Consider the following 26,440-nt stretch of genomic DNA (forward strand, 5'->3'; position numbering starts at 1 on the left):
TCATACAAAAGAGAGATGTATAGAACTGAACACGATGTATACAGCTGCCGAGCACAGGGTGTAATACATACACCTCTGTCGACCCCTTCGGGGATACAGGCGTGATGCTGTACTATGTCATCCACCTAGCATTATCCCGTGTTTCACAGGGTCCGCTTACCTAACCTGAAGATTTGACAGGTCCGGTTTATTAAACAAACGACTGCTTGTCTGACCTTCCCGTAAAGGGAAAACCAGCCCAATACAGGTTATGTCACATACCTCCGAAATACATTTCTCGGGAATGTGGGTTTCCTCACGATGTTTTCCTTCACCGCTGAGCACGTGAAAATCATTTATGATCCAAACTTGAATTCGAAAACAAATTCGACACTCATTTGGTTTAGGCGAGAGGCAAGCGTTCTACCAACTGGCCTACCGCGGCTCCACCCTATTCATCCGACCACTTTACCGACCAAAAACATTTTTTTTGTTTTGGTTTTCCCCGAAGGGAAAGGCAAAGGGAACTATGTCCATACAGCTATGCCTTATGTTTATGGTTTCTTGATGATTAATGAAATGATGAAAGGTGATGACGATGAATGATGAAACCTAAGTCCCCACCCTCGGAGCAGATTCTTACTCCGAACCCCAAACGAATTAACTCAAAAGTCCGCATAAACTTTCGAGTTTAAAGCGGCTTGTTGGCACGAAGCGAAAATAGAAAGGTACCCTTTGTTTATTGAATATTCCAATATACTTAATAATACTATCGCGAATGTTTCCCGACTAATTTAATGCGATCTTTAACCACAAAACACCACTTCGTATCAATTATTTAGATTATTCAATGAAGAAAGCAACTAACTGTTCCGTTCCCGTTCCCGCCAAAAAGTCCCTTATTTTTTTGTTTTGGGTTTCCCCGAAGGGCAAGGCAAAGGGGACTATATACAGCCACGTCTTATGTATTTTTTCATATTTGGATTATAAATGAATTCTATGCTAGGATTCGAACCTGCATCCCTATATTGAGAGTCAAGCGTTCTACCAACTGGACTACCACAGTTATATTACCTGCTTCTAATATAAGTACTTTATATACTTATACTCACAATAATTATTATCGATCTACAAGCTCTAACGAGCGAGACAGCAAATCTCAGAACCGTTACCGGAGGGGAAGCCACGGACCCCTATAAAAGGTTGTCCTTGACACAATTCAGACCCCTAACCCTTGGAGTAATGAGGGGAGAAAGCATGTTAAAGGTGGACAATGCCTTAAGAACTTTGAAAAATTCCGAATATCTCGCCGTGCGCGTTGGCTTCTTAACAGATATAACAATAAAATATGAAATTATAGTAAATACGGGGTGTTAGTGACATTGTAACGAAAATTTTGAGGGATGATTAAGGCCATTATTCTAAGTTAATATCAAGTGGAATTTTCGATCGCGAAAGTATAGAAATGAAATTATTAAAAAAAAAAACATGAATTTTGCGAAGGAAAATTCCACTTGATTTCAACTCAGAATCATGGTCTGAATCATCCCCCTCAGTATTCGTTACGATGTCACTAACACTCTGTATGTAGGTAATCGTCTTCGGTTAACACCTGAAGTATAATTGGAATCAAACATCACTTAACAGGTAAGTTCGTTTGAGTCCTAATTATGTCGCATACCTATGGTAGTTTATCATTTAACGATAATTATCCTTTAAATAGAATAATATTTTACTTTTACAAAATAAGAATGCGCTTTTTTATCTATGTAAGTACTTATTACAAGACCCGAAACACGGGCAGCCATGATTAAGCTTCGTGTGACGTCACATATCACAAAATAAACAAAACTATCTGTCAAGTTTCAAGTTATACCAATACTAATTTCACAGTTTATTTGATTTTTGAAATGTGACGACACTGGATATTTAATGTTTCTTTTTATTTTTTTTAAAGAACGTCTAGGGCCCTGTGCCGAGGTTTTTCTTGCAGCTTCTTTTCCCCGGCTATACAGGTTGTGAGAAGCTGCAGTAGTTTTAGGCGGATGAGACGTTCGTTATGTAAAAATTGACGATTCAAAGTGTAACTATGTTACCTACTGAATAAAGATATTATTGAATTTGAATTTGGATTTCGAACGAAAGAAATTAATGAATATTATTTATTTTATAATATATATAGCTGGAGACCCACTGACTGACTGACTGACTGACTGACTGACTGACTCACTGACATAATTGTTCTCCCAGAAGGAGCGTCGGGGGGTCAAAATGATGTATGGGGGGTGTGATCGGGACCTCCCGGTGAGTATGGGAAAAATCCCAAATCTTGGAAAACTGCTCCGCATCAGGGAGACGCCCTACAGTCTGGCGCAACTATTATACCTGGATCATTTTTTTTTTTCGCAAAACCTATTTAAATCTTGGTCAAATTCTATTGTGGGTGAAAAAAAATCAAAATGGCGGAAAAACAAGATGGCCGCCATACAAAATTTAGTTTTTCCGGAAAATGTCTCAAGGGTAAAAATTGTGTATGGGAGTGTAATCGGAGTGTTTTGTTGAGTATGGAGACACTTCTCTTTCTTCAAATCTGCTCCGCATCAGGGAGACACCCTACGGCCTGGCAAAACTATAGCACCTAGAACTTTTTGGTTTTCACAAGACATATTTAAACCTTGGTCAAATTCAATTGGCAGTGAAAAAAAATCAAAATGGCGGAAAAACAAGATGGCCGCCATACAAAATTTTCGTTTTTCTCGAAAATGCCTCGGGGTGAATGTGATGTAAGAGGGATGAGATCAAAATGTCATATTGAGTATGGAAATACTTCCCGACCTTCAAAAACTGCTCCTCATCAGGGCGGCACCCTACGGCCTGGGAAAACTATCGCACCTGGAACAATTCTTTTTTCACCAAACCTAATAAAATCTTGGTCAAATTTTATCGCCGGTAAAAAAAATCAAAATGGCCGAAAAGCAAGATGGCCGCCATACAAATTTTTGTTTTTACAGAAAATGTCTCGGGTGTAAAAACGATGTATAGGGGTGTTATGGGAACGTCTTGTTGAGTATGGAAATACTGCTAGATCTTCGAAAACTGCTCCGCATCAGGGGTCACCCTACGGCCTGGCAAAACCATAGCACCTAGAACTTTTTTGATTTCACGAGACCAATTCAAGTCTTGGTCAAATTCTATCGCGGTAAAAAAATGGCGGGAAAACAAGACACGCGAGCAGCTTGCTGCGAGCGAACCACGCGACATCTAGTATATATATTATATAAAGCTACAAACCCATGTATTGACTGACTGACTGACTGACTGACTGACATAGTTGTTCTCCCAGAAGGAGTGTCGGGGGGTGAAAATGGTGTATGGGGGGTGTGATCGGGGCCTCCCGGTGAGTATGGGAAAACTTCCAGATCTTGGAAAACTGCTCCGCATCAGGGAGACACCCCACGGCCTGGCAAAACTATCGCACCTGGAACGATTCTTTTTTCACAAAACCTATTTAATTCTTGGTCAAATTGTATTGTCGTTGAAAAAAAATCAAAATGGCGGAAAAACAAGATGGCCGCCATACAAAATTTTATTTTTCCGGAAAATGTCTCGTGGGTAAAAACTGTGTATGGGGATGTAATCGGAACGTATTGTTGAGTATGGAAATACTTCTCGATCTTGAAAACCTGCTCCGCATCAGGGAGACACCCTACGGCCTGGCAAAACTATAAAACCTGGAGCAATTTTTCTTTCGCGAAACATATTTAAATCTTAGTCAAATCCAATCCCCGCTGAAAAAAAAACAAAATGGCGGAAAAACAAGATGGCCGCCATACAAAATTTTCGTTTTTCCCGAAAATGCCTCGGGGGTAAAAATGATGTATGAGGAATGTGATCGAAACATCATGTTGAGTATGGAAATACTTTTCGATCTTCGAAAGCTGCTCCGCATCAGGGAGACACCCTACAGCCTGGCGAAACTATCGCACCTGGAACTTTTCTGTTTTCACGAAGCCTATAAAAGTCTTGGTCAAATTTTATCGCCAGTGAAAAAAAAACAAAATGGCCGAAAAACAAGATGGCCGCCATACAAATTTTTGTTTTTCCAGAAAATGTCTCAGAGGTAAAAATGATGTATTGGGGTGTGATCGAAACATCATGTTGAGTATGGAAATACTTTTCGATCTTCGAAAGCTGCTCCGCATCAGGGAGACACCCTACAGCCTGGCGAAACTATCGCACCTGGAACTTTTTTGTTTTCACGAAGCCTATTAAAGTCTTGGTCAAATTTTATCGCGGTAAAAAAAATGTGGGAAAACAAGACACGCGAGCAGCTTGCTGCGAGCCAACCACGCGACATCTAGTTTTTTTAATAAAGCGTTTCCGATAAAATAAAATATTTAAATATTAACGCTTGTAATTTTTTAATACTTATCCGAAAAGTCATGTAGCCAAATATTTGCATTTTGAAAGATAATTCCGGTACAGATCAAAAGTAAAATAGGTACACTAAGTATATTAATACACAGAAAGTAGCTCCTGAAATACCTGAATTCAGAACTCTAATTAAGTACTTACCTACTTATTTTAAAACATTGGGTAGAAAAATGAAATTATCAGCAAATCAGATGCACTTGACATTGTTTTTATTTAAATAAAAATTGTGAGCTTGGTTCGTAGTAAGTTCAAGATATATCATGAAACTCTGCTTACTAATAAATAAAGACAGAACTAAAACTAACGAAAAACATTTATTTTTTCTATTTAACTTATTTATGAATTTTAATCAAGAAAAACGTAATAATAAGTCCGACATTTTATCACGTTTTTCTATGACGTCACAGTGTGCTTTTTCATACAAATCCCATAGTAATTTCGTGTTTTGGCGTTTAGTAAAAAGTAACTGATTTGACTTGTTGGAAACTAGCCTATTGTATGTACCTAGATAGATAAGTAGGTACCTAACCTATGGCGTAAAAATACAATCAAACAAACAGCATAACGAGATAACAAAGGCATAACTATAACATCTGTGTGAGAGATTTATTTATTAATATTTAGCTAAATAAATACGCAACATAATGAACGTAAAATATTGATTGGCATATTAGTTATACACGAGTAATTACACGCCTTGTTAACGTAAAACGGCCTCTGTGGTCCAGTGGCTCAGCGTTGTGCTCACGATCCGGAGGTCCCGGGTTCAATCTCAGTGGCGACAAATCACTAAAATCACTTTGTGATCCCTAATTTGGTTAGGACATTACAGGCTGATCACCCGATTGTCCAAAAGTAGGATGATTTCATGCTTCAAAAGGCACGTTAAGCCGTTGGTCCCGGTTACTACTTACTAATGTAAGTCGGTAGTTGTTACATGAGCTATGTCAGGAGCCTTTGGCGGTTTAATAATAACCCTGACACCAGGGTTGATGAGGTTGGTAATCCACTTCACAACCCATGTAAGATAGAAGATGTAAACGTAAAACTACGTACCTACATACTTTCATCCTATACCATTGTTTTTCCCATTCGCGCCCTTTTTTGGCCCATATAAAGGACAGGCTAAGATCACAAGACCATCCTGCCTAGAGATAAGCAATGTCTTCCGTAATAAATTTATCTCTTGTATACTCGCGCCCTTATCAACAAAGATGCTTTTTTTTATTTATAGAAAAAGGGCAAAGGACACTTCCTAGACAGTTTAATAAAAAAAAAAACAAAAACATGAACCACGTGATAATGGCACGTGACGGGTGCAGCCTTCCCGGCTCCCGACCTTACCCAGCCTACAGCGCATCCCTCCGCGCGCAATCAATAACCCCAACATGTGAAAACACCTTCCACTAAAACCTCCTTGTTCCTAACCTCCAATCTAAAACCTTTAAACCACTTTTACTTTTCGATTTGTTTTTATTTTTATTAAAAGGTCTTTTATAAATACTAAGTTGACAATAGTTGTTGTGAAAGGCAAAGTTGATTAATATTGGCTTGCAAAAATTAAAATGGTACCTAATATTTTATGCAAAACTTTGCAGCAATGAGATATTTTGTGGTTATCAATAATGAGTTAAACAGGATAGCAGGTAAGCTATTGCGCAATATTACCATTATTTACGTAACTAATCCTATTCCTGTAAAAACCACGGAAATCGATCTAAATAGGTATAAGAGCGTAATAAAACTAAACTTACAAAAAACACTGCACTAATTAACTTCTTTCAACTTCAAAATTAATTTTCAGTAACACTGGCCATTTGGAACTTTAGTTTTTAGGTATTTCGAAATGTTCGAAATTCGAATACTTGACGCGCCAAACGCACATCCGCGACGGTTGTGCTGCATAGACTGCCGACATCGACATAGTATAGAGATGGGACACCTCTCAAAAATATTTTATCGATAACATTATCTAATATTTTTATATGGTAAAAATTAATAATTCTCCCTTATTCTTATTAATAATTTCTTATCTCTTCTCTTAATTAAGTACAGTCGGGGAAATACAGAATGAAATTATTTACTTAAAGTGATATCACTTATCAAATAAGTACCTGATTGAAGTTATTTAATGAATCATAAGGATCATTTGAGACCTTATTTTTTACATTTTGCATAAGTACATAACAATTATATGATTTATTTGAAGTGGAGGCCTGTACCCAGCAGTGGAACATAAGCATATGGGTTATTTATGGTATGTAACATTTTTTTATTATACTTCTGTACAAAATCTAGACCATTGTATATACGTACTTTTAAATCATAATGACCTCAATGAATAGGTGGATCATTGAACTTAACACGTGCGTACTTACATTTCTACAAATGTATCTAAAAACATGCTTACTGTGCACAAATGCGCATGACAAAAACGATGTTATATTATATATGCAGCGTTTATAAAATGTATCTTTAGAATTTATAAATTACTTCTGTAAATTGTTTACTTACTTATTGTATTTCACTTTTGTTGTGAGATGGAATCGATCAGCTATGTTAACCAAATTGATTGCTTTGCAGACTTGTACTCAATGAATGAGTCATCTATCTAACAGCAATTGGAGTATACGAGTATTAGTATCATCGTGGTTAGAAACTTCGAGTAAAAGAAATACGTTCCGTACACACGACAATTAGATTTCATAAGGTACTTGCACCGAATAAGGACTTATTTATTAGAATCGTTATATAAATTGAAATTATAAGTAAATATTTTTCTACTTAAAATCTTTAAAATAATAATAAATATAATTTTACGAAGAATCTAACCATGCCAAATATTTGTACAAATTAGTATCGATAAAGTCTTATAAAAAAATTGTCTATGTTTGGCCAAATTAGGAATACGGGTTGCTAATAAGGGCCGTCATAAAATTATTTTACAATAATACCCTTATTGATTTAATAGAATTATTTATTATGCCTAATTAGTATTATATTACATACGAATATTCACCGTAAGTTTTTGCTAATGGTCCTTATTAGGAGGCGGCCCTTAATCGGTGCAAGTACCTTACAATGGCGAAGTGATCTAAAATCGGTCAGCCAGTCACCCAGGTCAGCCACAGACCAACAGTTCGACGGTGCGACGGGGCCGTACAGGATCATAAAGTCGTCTTTACTTCACGAGCCTGTCCATCACGGCCCGGTGCACCTATCTACCTATACAGGGCTGTGAACTGTAAAAAGGTGTATATGGACTCAATTCGAGTGATAATAGAGACAATAATGGTTCAAATTTGCTGAACTGCTCTCCGTGTGAGTAATTAATAGCCCTTGAACGCCGTACCAGGTTAAGTCTTATTAAATCTATAAGGACTTCTTCGTTGTTCGAAATTTAAACCTTGATCTCTGCAATTAAAATACACGGATCGATAAACTGAGCTAGTGCGGTCTTTTCAATTACAAAAACGATAAATATAGCAAAACAATCTATTAAAAAATCATTGTTTTTCAGAGATTAATTAACATAAATATTTATATTATAAAAATATTAAGTACCTACCTGTAAATAAAGAAGAATAATGGTTCTTATCTTCATAGCAGTGTCACCTTGACTTTGTATCTTAACTAGGTGAATATTTATTTTTATACTAATGAAGCAGCGATCAATCAACGTTGCAAATTGCCTACTAACGTTAATCATACTATTAAAATATTGTACCATAATATCTAATTAGTATGTCTCACGTACGCTGTTATTTTTCTACGCTATAAAAATGATATTATATCAAAAATCGTAGCTTCCATATTTTAATATTAAAATGATTAAAGTAAAAACACTTACCTAACGGTGAAATGTATGTACTTTTTTATTTTAGGTTAATCAGCTTATACTTAGATGAATTATGTCCATAATCAGCTTCAGTGTCATTACAGAGTTCCTACACACACATAAAGTGTTATTAGGTCCTTTTTGTACCACGTTAGGTGGGGTAACGAAGTACTCATATTATTGTAAGTATCTATCTGTTGGATGGAAGGACGACATCGTGCGGCACGCAGGATATGGCTGGATGTCGAAAGCCCAAAATCGTCGGAAGTGGAAAAACATGGAAAAGGCCTACGTCCAAAAATTGGATATGAATTTAGGCTGATATATATAGATAGATCTATCTGTTGATGTTGCTTTTTGTTACTAACACGACTTTTTGTTACTAACTACTGGATGTAAAAAAGGATGTCCGAAATACGTTCAACATTTCTCTCGTTTGCACCACTATACGAGCAACCCTAGATACTCTACTTAGTACAATACGTACTATTTATACGAACTGTGATCTCACCCACTTGCAGTAGTATAGATTTATACGAAACCCATTTGACTCATGCAACTTCAGATCATTCATCTCTTTTCCGTTTATGTAAGTACGCGCCATTTTGTCAGCCCGTGTAAACGTCGCAAATATATTTGGAATATAGCAACAATATTTTAACCACACTTCACTATTAGCAAAATACATATATTATGTAGAAAAATTTGCAAATGTCTGTAAAATGCTTTCCAATTAGAATTTATGCTTACCTACCCTTATAAGAACAACATGCGTGATTTTATATGGTACTTATAGATTTATATAATATTATATATAATATTATAAGTAACAATCCCTGTTTAAACTTGAGACTTTTCATTTCATAAGCATTTTATAAGGCTCTTTTATTTTGATTTACTTAAAAAGGTTTTCCTTCATCATCTCCAGCGCTATCCCGTTTTCAAGGGGTCCGTTTACCTAATCTGAAAATTTGACAGGTCCGGATTGTTACCGAAGCGTCTGCCTGTAAACGCTTCTCAGCGTGAAAAAGTTATGAGTCAAAAATATTTTCTGAAAGTTACAAGATAAAATGAATAAGTACCTAAGTACGTTGAAAAATCAACCCTTATAATCCTCAGAAAATATCGATAAGACGTAGGGGGTGTACGCACACCCTAGTCCGTGACGTCAAGAACACAAGGGGAGGAACATGCGCGAAAATCCGCCATTTTGGATCGTCTCGGCCTTTTCCGTGACGATTCGGATTCTTTTCCGATTTGCGAAATTCCTAAGTGCAACCGTATCGTTTTGTAAAAATTTTTAACAAAAAAAAACCGACTTCAAACGCAAAACTAAAAAGCAATAAATAAATTTACTTCGCACAAAGTAATTAGTACGTATTTTCAATTAGTTAATTAATTTATAATTCTGAAGCCGGTGCCAAGGAAATGCTACAACGAAGTACCGATTCATATATTTTTCAATACTGATTGTTTTGTAATTTTTTGTTTGACATTGTTTTGTAATTGCTTTGATATAGGTATTAAACAATATTGTGTGTACATAGTAATTTGATATTGTAGTAGGGTTGTTGTAGCATTTACTTGGCACCGACTTCAGAATTATAAATTAATTAACTAATTGAAAATACGTACTAATTACTTTGTGCGAAGTAAATTTATTTATTGCTTTTTAGTTTTGCGTTTGAAGTCGGTTTTTTTTTGTTAAAAATTTTATTTTATTTTACGATTTTAAGTGATGGTTAGACCGAGCAAGGATGCAGACAGACAGATTTTCTGATTTATATTCATATATAATAATATAATATATTTTTAGTAGTGATCACAATTATTATTGATGAACATGTTTACACACACACACTCACACACGCGCTAACGCACACGAGCACACGCGCACGTACACACGCACACACACAGACACACGCACACACACACACACACACGCGCGCGCGCGCGCACACACACGCACACACATGTGTATGTGTACATACACACATGTGGTTGTCAGTGGAAGCTGCTATCATACACACTCACGCATACATATAGATACAGTAGATTTCGCGTGGTTCGCTCGCTGCTAAAGCAGCTCGCGTGTCCTGTTTATTCGAAACTGTCCCTCTTCGTATGGCGGCCATCTTGTTTTTCCGCCATTTTGTTTTATTTCACCGGCGACAGAATTTGACCAAGATTTAAATGGGTGTCGTGGAAACAAACAAAATCCAGGTGCAATAGGTTTGCCAGACCGTAGGATGTCTCCCTGATTGGGAGCAGTTTTCAAAGATGACGTTCCGATCACACCCCTATACATCATTTTTACCCCCAAGACATTTTCTGGAAAAACAAAATTTTGTATGGCGGCCATCTTGTTTTTTCGCCATTTTGTATTTTTTTCACCGGCCATTAAATTCGACGAAGATTTAAATAGGTTTCGTGAAAGAAAAATTGGTTCAGGTGTGATAGTTTCGCCAGGCCGTAGGGTGTCACCCTGATGCGGAGCAGTTTTCGAAAATCGGGAAGTATTTCCATACTTAACACGACGATCCGATCACAACCCCGATATATATTTTATATCCCGAGACCTTTTCTGAAAAAACAAAATTGTGTATGGCGGCCATCTTGTTTTTCCGCCATTTTGTTTTTTTTTTTACGCGCTATGGAATTTGACCAAGATTTAAATAAGTGCTCTGAAAGAAATATTGGTTCACGTGCGATAGTTTTGCCAGGCCGTAGAGTATCTCTCTGATGCGGAGCAGTTTTTGGTGACCAGAAAGTATTTCCGTACTCTACATGACGTTTTGAGTAAGCGCCCCATACATTATTTTTACCCAAACGGGCTTCTTCCAAAATCGACAAAATTTTGTATGGCGGCCATCTTTTTTTTCCGCCATTTTGTTTTTTTGCACCGGCGATTGAATTTGATCAAGATTTAAATACGTTTCGTGAAAGAAAAATTGCTCCAGGTTGTATAGTTTTGCCAGGCCATAGGGTATCTCCCTGATGCTGACCAGTTTTCGAAGGTCGGGAAGTTTTCCCGAAGCCTAAAGATCGATCCGATCAATATGACTTTACAAACGCACTAGTCGCTCCTACGATTTTTGAAAATTCCCCTCGATTTCTCTGGTCTTCCATCATCAGATCCTGACTTCCTTGACATGGGACCCCCTTGGGTATATCTCCTTTCAAACAAAAAAAGAATTATCAAAATCGGTTCATATACGACGAAGATATTCCCGAACAAACATAAAAAAAAAAAAAAAAAAAAAAATATACGGTCGAATTGAGAACCTCCTCCTTTTTTGAAGTCGGTAAAAACATAATTTATTTTTAGATTTTTATAATTTAATAGTGAAATATAAATAAATTAATAACTAAATTATTTCTTAAGTTAGAATCCTTCAATAAGTAAAAAAGCAAATACCTACCCTGTATTTGTTTAGTAAATATTACTTACTACTACTTACCACTTACTTATTTTAATTACTTACCACTTACCTATTTTAATTACTTACTTAAGTACCTATTTTTGTGAACGTTTGCAATCACTCTTTTAATGCATACAACCACCTAACGTAGACTGTATTTCTATCATCGATTTTATTTTCACCTTGGAATTTAAGCATCACCTTTCCAATGGCTGTTTATCCACTGAATCTATCGTTGTAGACAGAAGCGAAGGAGTTTGGTACTATAAGACCGGGTGAGAGCCTTCACCGGGTAGCCTTTAGCGCTCCCCATTTGTCCGGCCAAGTAATTAATGCCATCTGCGGCAAATCTGCAATAAATCACGTCAAAAAAACGTATTATAAAGTAGATACTTAGGTAAGTAACTAAACAAAAAATCGATTAAGTCTTCTCTTCTTATCATGTGGGTTGTGAGGTAGAATACCAGCCCCATCAACCCTCGTGTCAGGGTTATTATTGAGCCGCCAAAGGCCCCTGACATGACTCATGTAACGATTACTCACTTACATTAATAAATAGTAACCGCGACCAACGGCTTAACGTGCCATCCGAAGCACTGATCATCTTACTTTCGGACAATCAGGTGATCAGCCTGTAATGTCCTAACCAAACTAGGGATCACAAAGTTATTTTTGTGATATGTCTCCACCGGGATTCGAACCCGGGACCTCCGGATCGTGAGCCCACTGGACCACAGAGGCCGTGAGTCATGACTTTCCTTCTATCCTACCCTTCTAACATCACGGCGATGGATTGTTGCCTTTTTCACTTTTGTTAATTTAAATTATGTAGTCCATTTCTAAAAGTCAAGCATGTCTTTTAGGCTTCCGTAGCCAAATGGCAAAAACGGAACCCGTATAGACGCGTCACGTCTGTCTGTCCGTCCGTATGTCACAGCCACTTTTTTCCGAAACTATTATTGAAACTTGGTAAGTAGATGTATTTTGTGAACCGCATTAAATATTTTCACACAAAAATAGAAAAAAACAAAAAAATTGTGGGTTGCCCATACTTAGAACTGACATAAATGTTTTTTCACCAAACCCATACGTGTGGGGTATCTAGGGATAGGTCTTCAAAAATAATTATTGAGGTTTCTAATATCATTTTTTTCTAAACTGAATAAGTAGTTTGCGCGAGAGATTCTTCCAAAGAGGTAAAATTTGTCATCCCCCCTCCCCCCATGTAACTCCTAAAATAAGATAATTATAAAACTAAAAAAATATATGTAAGTACATTACCATGCGAACAGCCTCCGTGGAGTGATTAGAGCGTTAGGCTCACGATCTGGAGGTCCGGGTTCGATTCCCGATGGGGACATTGTCGAAATCACTTTGTGAGACTGTCCTTTGTTTGGTAAGGACTTTTCAGGCTTGAATCACCTGATTGTCCGAAAAAGTAAGATGATTCCGTGCTTCGGAGGACACATTAAGCCGTTGATCCCGGCTATTAGCCGTAAAAACACCTCCACCAACCCGCAGTGGAGCAGCGTGGTGGAGTATGCTCCATACCCCCTCCGGTTGATTGAGGGGAGGCCTGTGCCCAGCAGTGGGACGTATATAGGCAGTTTATGTATACATTACCATGCAAACTTCCACCGAAAATTGGTTTGAACGAGATTTATTAAGTAGTTTATTTATGATAGGTACAACATAAATCGTAAACCGCAATTTACCTTCCATTATGTTACTTGCTGCTACGGAGCCCTTCATGGGCGAGTCCGACTCGCACTTGCACGCTTTTTTTATTTATATTTAACACACACTTACTAAATCTCACTAAAAATTAACTACTTAATCTACTAATCTCTTAATTTTCACTGAACTCTGGCCTATTTTGGTGAGCTGCGGCACCCATATAACCTTTATGTTTTCCAACTCAATATTAATATTAATGTGTGTACTTATATTTTAATGTTGTAGATATATATGTGTGTTAGGTTTTACCTAAGTAAGTACTTAAACTTTTTTATTTATTTTTTTATTATTATTAATCTACAGTTACACTAACCTGTCGGTTTGCAGTGCCTAAGTAAGTAGGTACCATAACTATTTATAGTCGCAGACGCAGCTTATAGGATTAGCAAGCTGAAGTAAGTGTGAGCTGGTCAGCTGGTCACGTTTATAAGCTTTATACGGTAGAGTTAATCGTTTCGGACCTTGATGGAGGATCTATGGAGATCCTGACTTCGCAACTGGGCAGGCGACGCCTTACGGTAAGCAATGGCAGCCCTAGCAAAATATTTAGTTGGCGTAAGACCTCACAGTGGCGCCCTTCAAAATAATACAGTTTTTTTCGATTAGTTTAAGGCCACCGAAATATACCTAAGTACTTACTTAATTAAATCTTTTACGGCCACCCATATGAGCCGTGATATCCCAATTGGTAGCACGCTTGCCTCTCACTTTGAGGTCGCAGGTTCGAATCCAGCACAGGCCTAAACGTAAATGATTATCACGCGCTCAGCGGTGAAGGAAAACGTCGTGAGGAAATCCACATTCCCGAGAAATGCATTTTCGGGGGTTGGAAGATCATGCAGGCTGTCGCTTCTGTATGACGAGGATGTTTACGGCCACTCATTAATATGTATGAGTTTTATGTGGCCGCTAAGACGACTAATTCACAGAGCAAGTGTGCCCAATCCAGAACAGTTACTCCCTTGTAGATCCGAGGCTGCCAAGGTCGGTGGCTGATTTTGGCGTCCCATAAAACGATCGCACCGCCCTAGGGCCGCAACTGACGGTAAGTACGTTTTATGGGCGCCCCCTCAGGCTGTTGTCTTAAATTTTCTACCGGGTGAGAGCCTTCAGCGCTCTCCATTTGTCCGAACAAGTAGTCAATGCCATCTCCGGCAAATCAAATCAAATATACTTTATTGTACACAACATACAAAACAATACAAATGGTTGATAGATACAATACAATCTGGCGACCTTATTGCTAAGCAGCAATTTCTTCCAGTGAAAGGAAACATTTATTACAATTTGACAAATCTACAATAAGTCACGTCAAAAAAGCTTAACCCGTTGGGAAATCGTGAGTTTATCTATGTATGAATAACAATTGTCAATTATTCACTAACAATTTCTTTCCAATGGTAACCATAACAATATTTGTTTTGGGGACTATGCGAGTAAATACGATGAATATTGAGTAAACATTCTGACACTCACCCTTTCCTTACACCAAACTATCGTAAAACCTTTTTTCAAATAATATAGACCACAATCTCACCTGATGATAAGTCACGTTGCGGTCTAGGGTTAATCACGCTTACCTAGCAAAAGCCTATAGATGTAAATGATGAGATTACCTATCTAACGTTTTTTTTTCCCAAATCATGAGCGTCAGAACACACCTCTTGTGGCGGCGACCTTCCCAGGCTGGCGGCGTGCCAGTAAAGTGGAGCCAGTCGTCGGAAATCGATGCAACCGCCCAATTTGCTGCAATCTCCCCGTCTGTGATACCGTGTAGCTTGTTCACAGTACGGTCACGAGCATTAATATATGTATACACTTTGCTACCATGTCTCATTAACTTTTTTGACAAATTGAACTGTAAGTCTCACTAAATGACAAATATGTTAGTGCGACAGATTCCCAAAGTGGGTACATTATATTGCTCATGACTGTACAACCTTAACGTAGGCACACGTCAAACGCTCCATACAAAAATATAATTCTTAGACGTCATTAGACAACCACAACATTCTGACAAACAGCTTAACACACCCTCCGAAGCACGGAATCGTATTACTTTTTCAGACAATCAGATTTCTTTTTTTTTTTTCTTTTATTAAATAAAAATAACAACCTTAATCTAATACAATTTACTGTCCACCAAAATGGAGGGCCATTTGAACGTGGACTAGCCATCATCACTGGCGTGACGTACAAAGAAGTATTATTATCCAAGATCAACAATTAGTTGAGTGTAGGTACGCAGCGTGAGCACATCTCGTCACACACACACACACCGATATAACTTACAATAACCTATTATGCGTTATACAATTCAAACTTGCAAACGGGTATCTGCAACATCAATGATGATTCAATGCAATGTGATTTCGACAAAGTAATCAAACCCGGACCTCCAGATTGTGCGCCCAGCTAACCACTAGACTACGGATGCTGTTAAAGAAATAAATATGTTTGTTTACTTACCTGTAAATAGAATCACCAGTATCGTGGCCAAGCTATACCAAATTAATTTACTCTAGGGCCTAAAGTAAAATCAATGACGCGACGCGTCTCGGCGGATAGGTTGAACCATAGTAAGTATAACAATTCATTCATTTATCGATTCCGACGTCGTCTGAGAGGAAAAATATTTGAAAGAATTAATCAACCCTAGTGGGTCGATAGCGATAAGCGCTGATTGAGGAAAATCGTCGACCACGCCGGCGGGGTCGGTATCGGGGTGAAAAAAAAATAAAGAAATGATCTCTATGTCCCCTATACGTCACTCGTCAGCCTTGATTTCGTCACCACATGATTGATAATTTGTGTCAAAACACAACAACATCCAAGACACAGTTTTCAACAAAAACCATGTAAAATTTACAGTTTTCCAAATGATTCCTGTTGCAGATAAATTCTCAATGACCCCGGACAAAGATAAAATACCCTGTGTTGCAGGCAGTTTGTTAGTAGAAGATCTAAAATGGTGAAAACATGGTGACACGTAAGAAGAGAATTCGTAAAAGAAGTATGTACCTTCGATAATCTGCAAAAATCCAATCAGTTTCACTTAATTAACTGGTTGCACTTAAGACCTCCTGGTTACGTATTCTGTAAAGACCAAAAACAACGACCAAACCTACGAAAACATTATAAATTTTATAATTGTAACAACTCTCTCTCTCTTTTATTTAAGAGCTTCTCTTGTCGGTGGAGTACCTAATCGCCATTCCTCTCTTCTTCCCGTCAAATCCTTCACCTCCCGATACGACACGACCTGCACCTTCTCTTTTATTTGTTTCATAAATGTTCTCCAAGGTCTACCCCTTCCTCTCTTCCCTTCAATTTTTCCTTCTCTGATGTTTGTCATAAATGAATCGTGTCGTATCAGGTGGCCAATCATATTTCCTCTCCGGTTCTCTATAATTTTCATTATGGTTCTATAACAACTAATGGTTCATAATTTCACCACTGTTTACAAATATTCGCTGGGCTCAGTGACTGAACTTTTACTCTTTGATTATACATCCGTCGTATGATGAACTAAGTACCCACACCTCGCCAAGCTTTCTGTTATCAACGTGATTGGTGAACCGTATCGCCGTCTATAATGGTCGAGCCAACTGTGTTAGTGAAAATAATAATAATAATAATTATGAAAAATGAAATGATTGTACCTACCTACGTTGCTATGAACAGCATCAGTCTGTGGTCCAAGTGGTTGAGCGTTGGGCTCACGAAGGACCCGTTTTGGAATCCCGGTGGGGACATAATTGTCACAAAAATCATTTGTGATCCCTAGTTTGATTAGGACATTACAGGCTGAACACCTGATTGTCCGAAAGTAAGATGATTCGTTTTGTTTTAAGTTTACGCGGTTATTATCATAATTAAAGCACATAATAACGGGTTCTTACCGCGTTTAAATGGGGATATGAGACTCCCGATATTTCGACACTGTTGCAAGTGCCATGATCACGGGATGACTGATGAGATTGGAGTGGAGTAGGTAGATCCATAATTTTCTACGGGCAGACATATCTGTCTACCCTCTTTCTCTGCCGCTTGTTTATGTTTTTGATACCGGAATGCCATGTCGGGAGTCTCATATCCCCATTTAAACGCGGTAAGAACCCATTATTATGTGCTTTAATTAAGATGATTCGTGTTTCAAAAGGCTCAATAGGCTCAACCCTGACACCAGGGTTGATGAGGTTGGTAATCCATTTCACAACCCACACAATAGAAGATTACTATTTTATTATTCAGGTAAGTATGTTATCCCCTTTAACATTGACTTCCCTAGGGAAACCCACTTTGAGCATTGACCATGGACGATGAGAAGAAGAAGTATGTGATAGCAGCGGTGATCTTGGGGCTGGCCATCCTGCTGGCAGTCAAATGGCGGCGTGGGGGCGCACCTACGGGGCCACCGCCAGGGACAGCCGGTGGGGGTATCTGCGATCCCCCGAAATGCACGCAAGTTTGCTCGGTAAGCTTTTGACCACTTCGTAATAATAATACAAAGTAATTACAAATAGGACGTCAATTCTCCGCCCCGCACCAATTGGAATCGGGCCCTGACCTCACCCCCCTCTAGGTCTTACTTTAGTTTTAAATGGCCTGATGAAGAAGCCAAAATGTAGATACTTAACATAAGTAATAAATATTATCCTAGCTATGCGCGCTATTCTGTCCGCGTTGACTTCGGTTTGGATATCGCGCGCGCTACGTTTTCACTTCATCCTTCTATCGTATGTATTCATTCAGGTAAACACATACCTAAATAAACTCACGCCTATTTCCCACCGGGGTAAGTAGAGACTATGGAATTGTATTTGCTTCCTGTGATCCTGACACACTTCTCTTGCTTCCTCCACATTCATCAAAGTAGATCGTACCAAAACTTTTCTAAGAATATCCCAAATTAGGTCTATGTACGTTCTTCTAGGTCTTCTTCTAACACCAACCTTCGCTTTATATACTGCTTTCGTAATCCTTTTATTCTTCATCCGCTCTACGTGTCCAAACCAACTTAACATTACCTTGTCTGTCATTCTTATTTAAGTAAGTACATAAACCTATATCATCTTTTGTTCAGCTCTTTGTGGACTGTAGTTCTGCCTAAAATTGACGTGTGTTCCTGTCGATTACCGTCCCTTTGCTTTTCGGCGTATAAGAAAATGACAGGTATAACTTCGACAAATTAAAGAGAAATAAATTTATAAAAAGAAGAGAAAATAAATCAAATCAAATATACTTTATTGCACAGAACTACATTTAAACAATCAGACATTAACACATGAATACAGTACAATTTGGGCGGCCTTATTGCTCTAGAGCAATAAGAAAAAAAAATAAAAAAATAATGTGTCTGCAGGAATCGGGTCCATTGTCTTATTAAGAAAGGGTAGTAGGTAGAAAATATCTTGTAGTTTCTGCTTTCATTTTGCAGAATTGTGGCCCTCCTCCGAGGAGATGACAGAACGTAATAAAAAGAACATGTTATGAAGGGAACACTTGGTAAGCTGCAGTTAAATCCATAGATAAAAAAAATAGATACGTTACTATCCATACATATACTTATATAATAAAAATAATTGTTACTTCTTCGCATTATGTCGCATCGCATTATATATAGAATTATGTTGCTACCTACATTGCTTTTCCTTATTTTGATCAGCATAATATTTATTTATTTTATAATAATGGGTGGAAGATGTAATTGTGCCTGGGTGTAATAAAAAGGGTCCATATAGATATCCAAAAACAAAGATGAAAGATACATTGTCTGTTATCCATGAAATTAGAAGGTTAGACGAAGAAAAAACTACAGCGCTATCTATATTGATTTTGTGGAATTTTCCCCCAAAAATATCAGATGGCGCTGTACAGACTTCCCTTCGTTTAACCTTGTAATTTCATGGACAACAGATATTTGCATCTTTTATCTTCGGTTTAGGGTATAATAATGACGCAGGAACAATTACATCTTCCATATATATGTTAAGCCGTTGGTCCCGGCTATTAGTCGTAAAAACAGAGCGTTAGGCTCACGATCTGGAGGTCCGGGTTCGATTCCCGATAGGGACATTGTCGAAATCACTTTGTAAGACTGTCTTTTGTTTGGTAAGGACTTTTCAGACTTGAATCACCTGATTGTCCGAAAAAGTAAGATGATTCCGTGTTTCGGAGGGCACGTTAAGCCGTTGGTCCCGGCTATTAGTCGTAAAAACACCTCCACCAACCCGCAGTGCAGCAGCGTGGTGGAGTATGCTCCATACCCCCTCCGGTTGATTGAGGGGAGGCCTGTGCCCAGCAGTGGGACGTAAATGCTGTTTATGTGTTATGTAACATATGTAGCAACATAATTCTATATATAATGTAATCCAAATATCAAGCAACAATTATTTTTATAATATACTTCCGCACTTACATTGTATTTTGGAATAATTATTTACCCGAGTAATGAGAAAATAGGTAATTATCACGTTAAATCTAGACAGCGCCGTCTATATTATTTTTGGGGAACACAGCATGGAAAGTGCCTCATTGCTTTAATGTGGCCTATTTCAACCCCCCCAGTTCGGGCTCGAAACCAATGTATGTGTATTTTTTTTTTCAGAATGATAAATAAAACAACGCTATGATTATACTATAATGTATATTTTGTATTTTCAATCCACAGTCACGATTACGACCCTCCGATATACAGAAAAATACTGGAAAGTCTAAGGTATTCTATTTACATAAAGTTACATTAATTATTTATTTTGTTATTTACCGATATTTTATTTTGTAGACACCATTAAGTTTAAGTTATATCTGACATTAGAAAATATTTTTGTCTTCTTTTTTGAACCTTGCCCCTTGCCTTGTCTCGTTTGTACTACAAACCAGCATTGAATCTTTTATTTTTCTTTATTTTTCATTATACTTTTATTTTTTAAAACAAATCAAAATTGGTGCTAAATTCAATACCCACTATCTAATTTTATTTCAAGTTATACCTACCTGTCATTTTCTTATCCGTCGTAAAGGAAAGGGACGGATAATCGACAGGCATAAAATTTATGGAATACATGTCACTTTTAGGCAGTAATCTAAAACCGTCTAAAAATATTACACTGGCCAATAACCCGACAGATTTAAGTTGACAGCACACGTCAAACGGGTTCTATACCAGCGAGATACCTATTAGACTTGTCCGGGTTGTTGATTCATTCATTTTAAAATCGTCCCTTTCCTTCCTGTGTATAAGAAAATGACAGGAATAACTTAAAATAAAATTCGGTCGTGTCTACAGGAATTAGCACCATTAGAGCCTGTCCAGATGAGGCGTTTTACGCACGTTGTCATACCACAGAGTACTTAACATCGTACGGATACAGATGCACATCTCCAAGCATGCAGGAATCTATAAAGTAATCAAATTACTCTGTGGTATGAAAACGCGAGTAAATCGCGCCTTCTGAACAAGGTCTTATGATTATGTAGGGCATGGCATGTCATGTAACGACTACTTACATAAGTAAGTAGTAACCGGGACCAACGGATTAACGTGTGTGTTTTATTATTAAGGAATGACTGCATTTATTAATTAATGAATTACTTCGTCTTCGACTATTATTTCCTCTTCCCGATGGGGACATTGTAGAAATCACTTTGTGAGACTGTCCTTTGTTTAGTAAGGACTTTTCAGGCTTGAATCACCTGATTGTCCAAAAAAGTAAGATGATTCCGTGCTTCGGAGGGCACGTTAAGCCGTTGGTCCCGGCTATGAGCCATAGAAACACCTCCACCAACCCGCATTGGAGCAGCGTGGTGGAGTATGCTCCATACCCCCTCCGGTTGATTGAGGGGAGGCCTGTGCCCAGCAGTGGGACGTATATAAGCTGTTTATGTATGTATTTCCTCTTCAGAATCGTTGTAAAAGAAACCCTTTGTACGTATCTATTGAAATGAATATCGGTAAATAACAGAATAAGCCTGTATTATTGAACTAGTTAAGAATTTCAAAAATTCAACAGCTAGTTAAGAATCCACGAAAATTTAAGAGATCAGCAAAATGTTAAGTTATATAGTTTTATTTCTTTTTTAGCCGTCTAATCTAAAAGTCTAATTATTATTACACTAATTACGTACTTTTACAATATTTATTATTAATCAAAAATATTGTTATAGGATCAACTGACTGTCTTTGAAAATGTTTTTGTTATTTAAAAAGAATATGCAAGATTTATAAGCTGAATAAATGGCTGGCCTGTAAGTGAAATGGCGGCAGAAGAAAAAAAATGTCTTTTAGTTTTTTGTTTCTTAATTTTCTAATGCGTTTTATTTGTCGAGCAGTCAGCTCTGGATATAAGTTAAAGCGGAACTAACCGACTACCAACTACTATACGATTAGAATAGCAAAATATTTTATCTTTTTTTTTTTTCAAATATAGAAGTTATCTGGGCGCAATATGATTTAATTGACACATGTTGTATGAAAATATAATTGCTACTACGATTTGGCTTTTCGAAGTGCGTTCGAAAACTAGGCAATGATTTTCAACCATAAATGTAGGTATCGATATTGTGTGGAACACTGGGCGAGCTCTAATTTTTTTTTTAATAATTTAATACTGATTTTAAGTCGCTGTCTAGTTTTCAAACGCGCTTCCAAATTACGCAAGATAATTAGACAAGTATACATGATGTGTTATTTTTAAAGCATTTAATACAGACGTTACCTTCAACAGTTTTCATTAAAACAATGTTAAAAGTTACCTTGCAGATTATATTCATCTTTTGATATGAAAAATTGGCTTTAGTTACTTATAATGTAATCTTCTGTCTACCCCGCAAGGGATTATGAGTCACAAGTACATGTATTAGAGTGAATTAATATCCATAATTTGGCTTCCGAGGCATCTTCCGTTCTAAATGCTTTAAATACAATGTGATTCATTCAAACAATTCATATTTAATAATATTATATTTTATTTAATTGTAATAAGTACTGAAGTTCAAATATTTATTATTTAGTAACTATATAAGCTACGAATCTAGCCAAAAACTTTTAAGGAATGACAATCTACTTCTACTTTTAAATTTTCTAATTTGAACTACTTTTGGCCATTTACACGTTATAATTATAAAAAAATAATTTAGCTACTCTCACAAAGTTATAGCGTAATTATTATATTTTATACGTAATTATTATCTTTATTTGAGAATGTTTCGGAATATCGAATTTTGATTTTAAATAAGGAACAAATACAGACCCGTAAGCTGGTTCACATTTAATTTAACGTGACATTATAATGACAGCAGGACAGATATATTGTAAATCGGCTAGTGCGAAAGAGACGAGAGATATGTCACTCCAATAGTTTTTTTTTATATTAGCCAAGTATGTTGGCTCAACTATGCCTGATGGTAAACATAGAGAAGCCCTAATTGCAGTAGCAACTGAAAAGCAACGCAATGAGTCAGTTTCGAATCAGTTGCGACTACCATTCTGGCCTACTAGGTGCTTCTTCACGCTTCGCTTAAAGGACCCCATATAGTAAGGAGGGAACACTTGAGCCGACAACCCGTTCCAGTTTTATGCTACGTTAAATAGGCTAATAGAGCTCGCGGTTCGTTTTAAAACTCGCGCTTAAAAAGTGTCAAAAACTACAAAACTGCCAATTCTGGGGGCTGTAATTGTAATTTTATTTTCATTCCATCCTTTACTTATACTGCATGAAAGAAAGAGACAGAACTAGTTATAGAACGGGCAAATCTTGAGCTTAAATACGGGCCTGCCTACGAATATTGTAGTCTTAAACAGACAAATATAATGTAATAATAAAAAAAATCTTGAACTAGAAACAGTGTTACGTATTGATTTCCATTTTTAATGATTATCAAACATTCTTTGGCACAGAGAAGACATTTTAATTTTAGAATTTTGTGACAATAATTCAATCAAAAGTACATCCTCATCATATTTTAACTTACCAGCCTCTATAATACAATTTCGATACAAATAATGGAATAATTATTGAAATTATAAATAAATAATACATACTATACGATTGGAACATTATATACATGATAGTTTAATACAAAATAAGTTAAAGCCATATAAGGCAAACCGCTGTTTGACCCGAGCGTTTGTATTGTCCATGGTATAAGAAAACCAGGTATGCTCAATCCAATGACAAGCCGCCATTGTTAGCCCATTGATGACGTAAGTGTTACCAGTCAATTGGAATCTCCAACATTCCAAGGAAGTAAATTTAAATAATAAATTATTGAGGAGCTCGGTGGCGCAGCGGTAAACGCGCTCGGTCTGCGATAGTTGAAGTAAAGCAACTTTCGCAAAGGCCGGTCATAGGATGGGTGACCACAAAAAAAAAAAAGTTTTCATCTCGAGCTCCTCCGTGCTTCGGAAGGCACGTTAAGCCGTTGGTCCCGGCTGCATTAGCAGTTGTTAATAACCATCAATCCGCACTGGGCCCGCGTGATGGTTTAAGGCCCGATCTCCCTATCCATCCATAGTGAAGGCCCGTGCCCCAGCAGTGGGGACGTTAATGGGCTGATGATGATGATATATTTAATTACTATTATTTGTCACATATATAAAAATCATTAAAACTGTAACTCTTTTACGAAAGGTTCAAAATTTCCTTGCAAAGAAAATTAAAAACATTGGACGTAGGTAATTTATTTTTTTACGAAATGGCAACGCAGGGTCGGATGACGTCAGCTGGGCTAACCTTGAAATGCTAGCTGTCAGTTTTGAGCATACCTGGTTTTCCTATACCATGGTATTGTCGGCCCTGCTTGGCCGGACAAATGCAGGAACGCGTCAAACAACCATCGGCCTAAAAAATATATTTTGGTACATTCCGAGTCAAACAAAATAAAAATATAAAACAAAGAAACTTGACTTGTCTTTTTGAGAGTAAACTTCTTGAACGTTTTTTACCCAACTTCTGCAAAACCAAGAGGGTTATGATTTTTCAGACGACTTGTTGTTGATCTGCTCACGCCCTTACAGGTTGTATGAACATTATTACTTCTTTTTTTGACGTGACTTATTGTAGATTTGCCACATATGGCATCAACTACATGGCCAGACAAATGTGGAGCATTGAGGGCTCTCACCCAATAGCCATTATTAAAAGCTTATTATATCTTATATAAAACCTCTGCTCTCAAAAAGACAAGAAAATATTCTTTAAAAATTTAAATAATATAATAAATTTCACAGAATAAAAAATCTTTTACACATAATATCTACAGAAGTATTAGGCGAAGATGTTGAGTTTTAACATATTCTTCACTTGATATGCAGACAATCACATTGTTTTTTATATTTGCTACAGAACAGAATGTGAGAGATAAAGGTATGGAAATATAGTCCTTTCCCTGTCACTTGACGTAACGTCCTTATGTATGTATCATGCACTAAACGGCATAGCATAGCATATGACGATAAACCACAATACAATACAAAATCGCTGCACATATAAACACAACACTAAAAACAATTACAAAAGTGACAGGAGAAGCACAATCGCCGGCCTTATTGCTAAATAGCAATATCATCCAAACAACCTTAGGGTAAAAGAACTACGTACTGATGTGATTTCCTTCAACCATACCTCGATTTCTTTCAATTACTTTGATTCCGGGTAAAAATTAAGACTACAGTTGTTTACCTGGATTGAAGCTAACGTTGTTAACGAAAGTCACATCCGAATGATATATCAAACAAGCGCTTACGTCGTTTTCGCTGTAACGCAACGATGAACAGTCATATCATGAGCAATATCATGTACCCACTTTAGAACCCTGTCGCACTATGATATTTGACATTTAATGAGACTTACGGTTTAATTTGTCAAAAGTTAATGTGACATGGTTTCAAAGTGTATACATATTAGTACTCGTGACGGAACACCCTAGGAATTATTACAGAAAATAAAACTAGAAAGAAGTTAAAACATACAATTCCATAAACATTGCCCTAAAGAGATGTTCTAAATATAATTTGAAACATTTCTCCTCGTGCACTTATCACTTTAAATCACCAACTTTTTGTACTGACAAAAATTAAAAAATAATATTATATTACTCAATAGTAATAGTAACTTTTCACTTCTCGCTTTATACTTTGTCTCGCTTTATACTTTGTCTCGCTTCCGCGTTCCGAAAGTGACAGTTGCAAATGACGAACAGCATCTTTCGTCAATTTTTATCTTTGAAGTTAACATTTTTGCTCAATAGGTGGCGCCAGTGAGACGTGAGGTATTTTAACTGGCCTTTGATAATAGTGTTTTTTTTTTTTTTAGTTTTACTTAAGATTTTGACACAATTAAGTTATATCGCACTGTGCGCCGTCCTATGAGAGACAATATTAACGTTTAAATAGTTTACTTTCCAAATATATCTTGCGTACGTCCTTTTCTTAACACATTTGCAGCACTTCGCTCATATCCAGTCGCATAGTTTTAATTTTTGTCTTTGCACTTTTAAAGTTAGTTTCAAAGTCAATCGATTTATTTCACTGAAACATCATTATCTCTGGATTTTGCAGTAACCTTTTCCCATCTTAAAATCACTTCACATTTCCTTCACTTTACAGTCCGCATTTTGACGAAATCACTTTGACGAGTCACGCAAGTCACTTTGACATTTTCACAGGGAGTTTATTTGGCCTCACCTTTCAAAGCCCGCTCGAGCACGGCTTTAGATGCGATCTCGACTGTGACCGTCTTGCTGATGGTGGAGAGTTGACCCTCAGGGTCTGGGGCCTCTGAGAGGGGCTCGGTTAGGATCCTCAGGGACGAGACCTTGGCTCGCTGGTACGCCGACACTGTGTTCATGCCGAGAAACCTATAGATAAACATTTTGGGTTAGAAAAAGAAGTACCTATTGATTTTAAAATAATAAAAGCAGCGAAGCAATTGTGATGCCATTTAGTTTAAAGTTTTTGTTGCTATTTAGTTGCAATTTTATTTAGATTAAGAGGTTAAAATATCTGGTTTACACTTTGTTACAAGTG

At 37.2% G+C, this 26,440-nt stretch overlaps 3 protein-coding genes across 8 annotated transcripts in view; 1 reads left to right on the forward strand and 2 right to left on the reverse strand.

The window, feature by feature from the left end:
* Positions 1–6,299, reverse strand: part of LOC126376517 (sodium- and chloride-dependent transporter XTRP3) — a 28,973-nt gene extending 22,674 nt beyond the window's left edge. Inside the window, exon 1 of one of the 2 annotated variants that reach the window (XM_050023960.1) lies at positions 6,168–6,299. The gene's annotated coding sequence lies outside the window, so the exon portion shown is untranslated. Of the gene's footprint in view, positions 1–261; positions 333–6,167 lie in introns of those variants that run through there. The other variant, XM_050023961.1, reaches the window with a different exon arrangement.
* LOC126376708 (uncharacterized) overlaps positions 1–26,440 on the forward strand; it is a 251,230-nt gene that overhangs the window by 86,639 nt on the left and 138,151 nt on the right. The gene's annotated exons all lie outside the window — the stretch shown is intronic.
* Positions 20,043–26,440, reverse strand: part of LOC126376539 (uncharacterized) — a 68,609-nt gene continuing 62,211 nt past the window's right edge. For all 4 annotated transcript variants that reach the window (XM_050024002.1, XM_050024003.1, XM_050024005.1 and 1 more), the window contains one exon: positions 20,043–26,271. In XM_050024002.1, the coding sequence (XP_049879959.1) occupies positions 26,085–26,271 (187 nt within the window). In that variant the 3' untranslated portion in view covers positions 20,043–26,084. The remainder of the gene's footprint in view (positions 26,272–26,440) is intronic.

Source organism: Pectinophora gossypiella, chromosome 21 (assembly GCF_024362695.1).
Source record: "Pectinophora gossypiella chromosome 21, ilPecGoss1.1, whole genome shotgun sequence".
Lineage (NCBI taxonomy): Eukaryota > Metazoa > Arthropoda > Insecta > Lepidoptera > Gelechiidae > Pectinophora > Pectinophora gossypiella.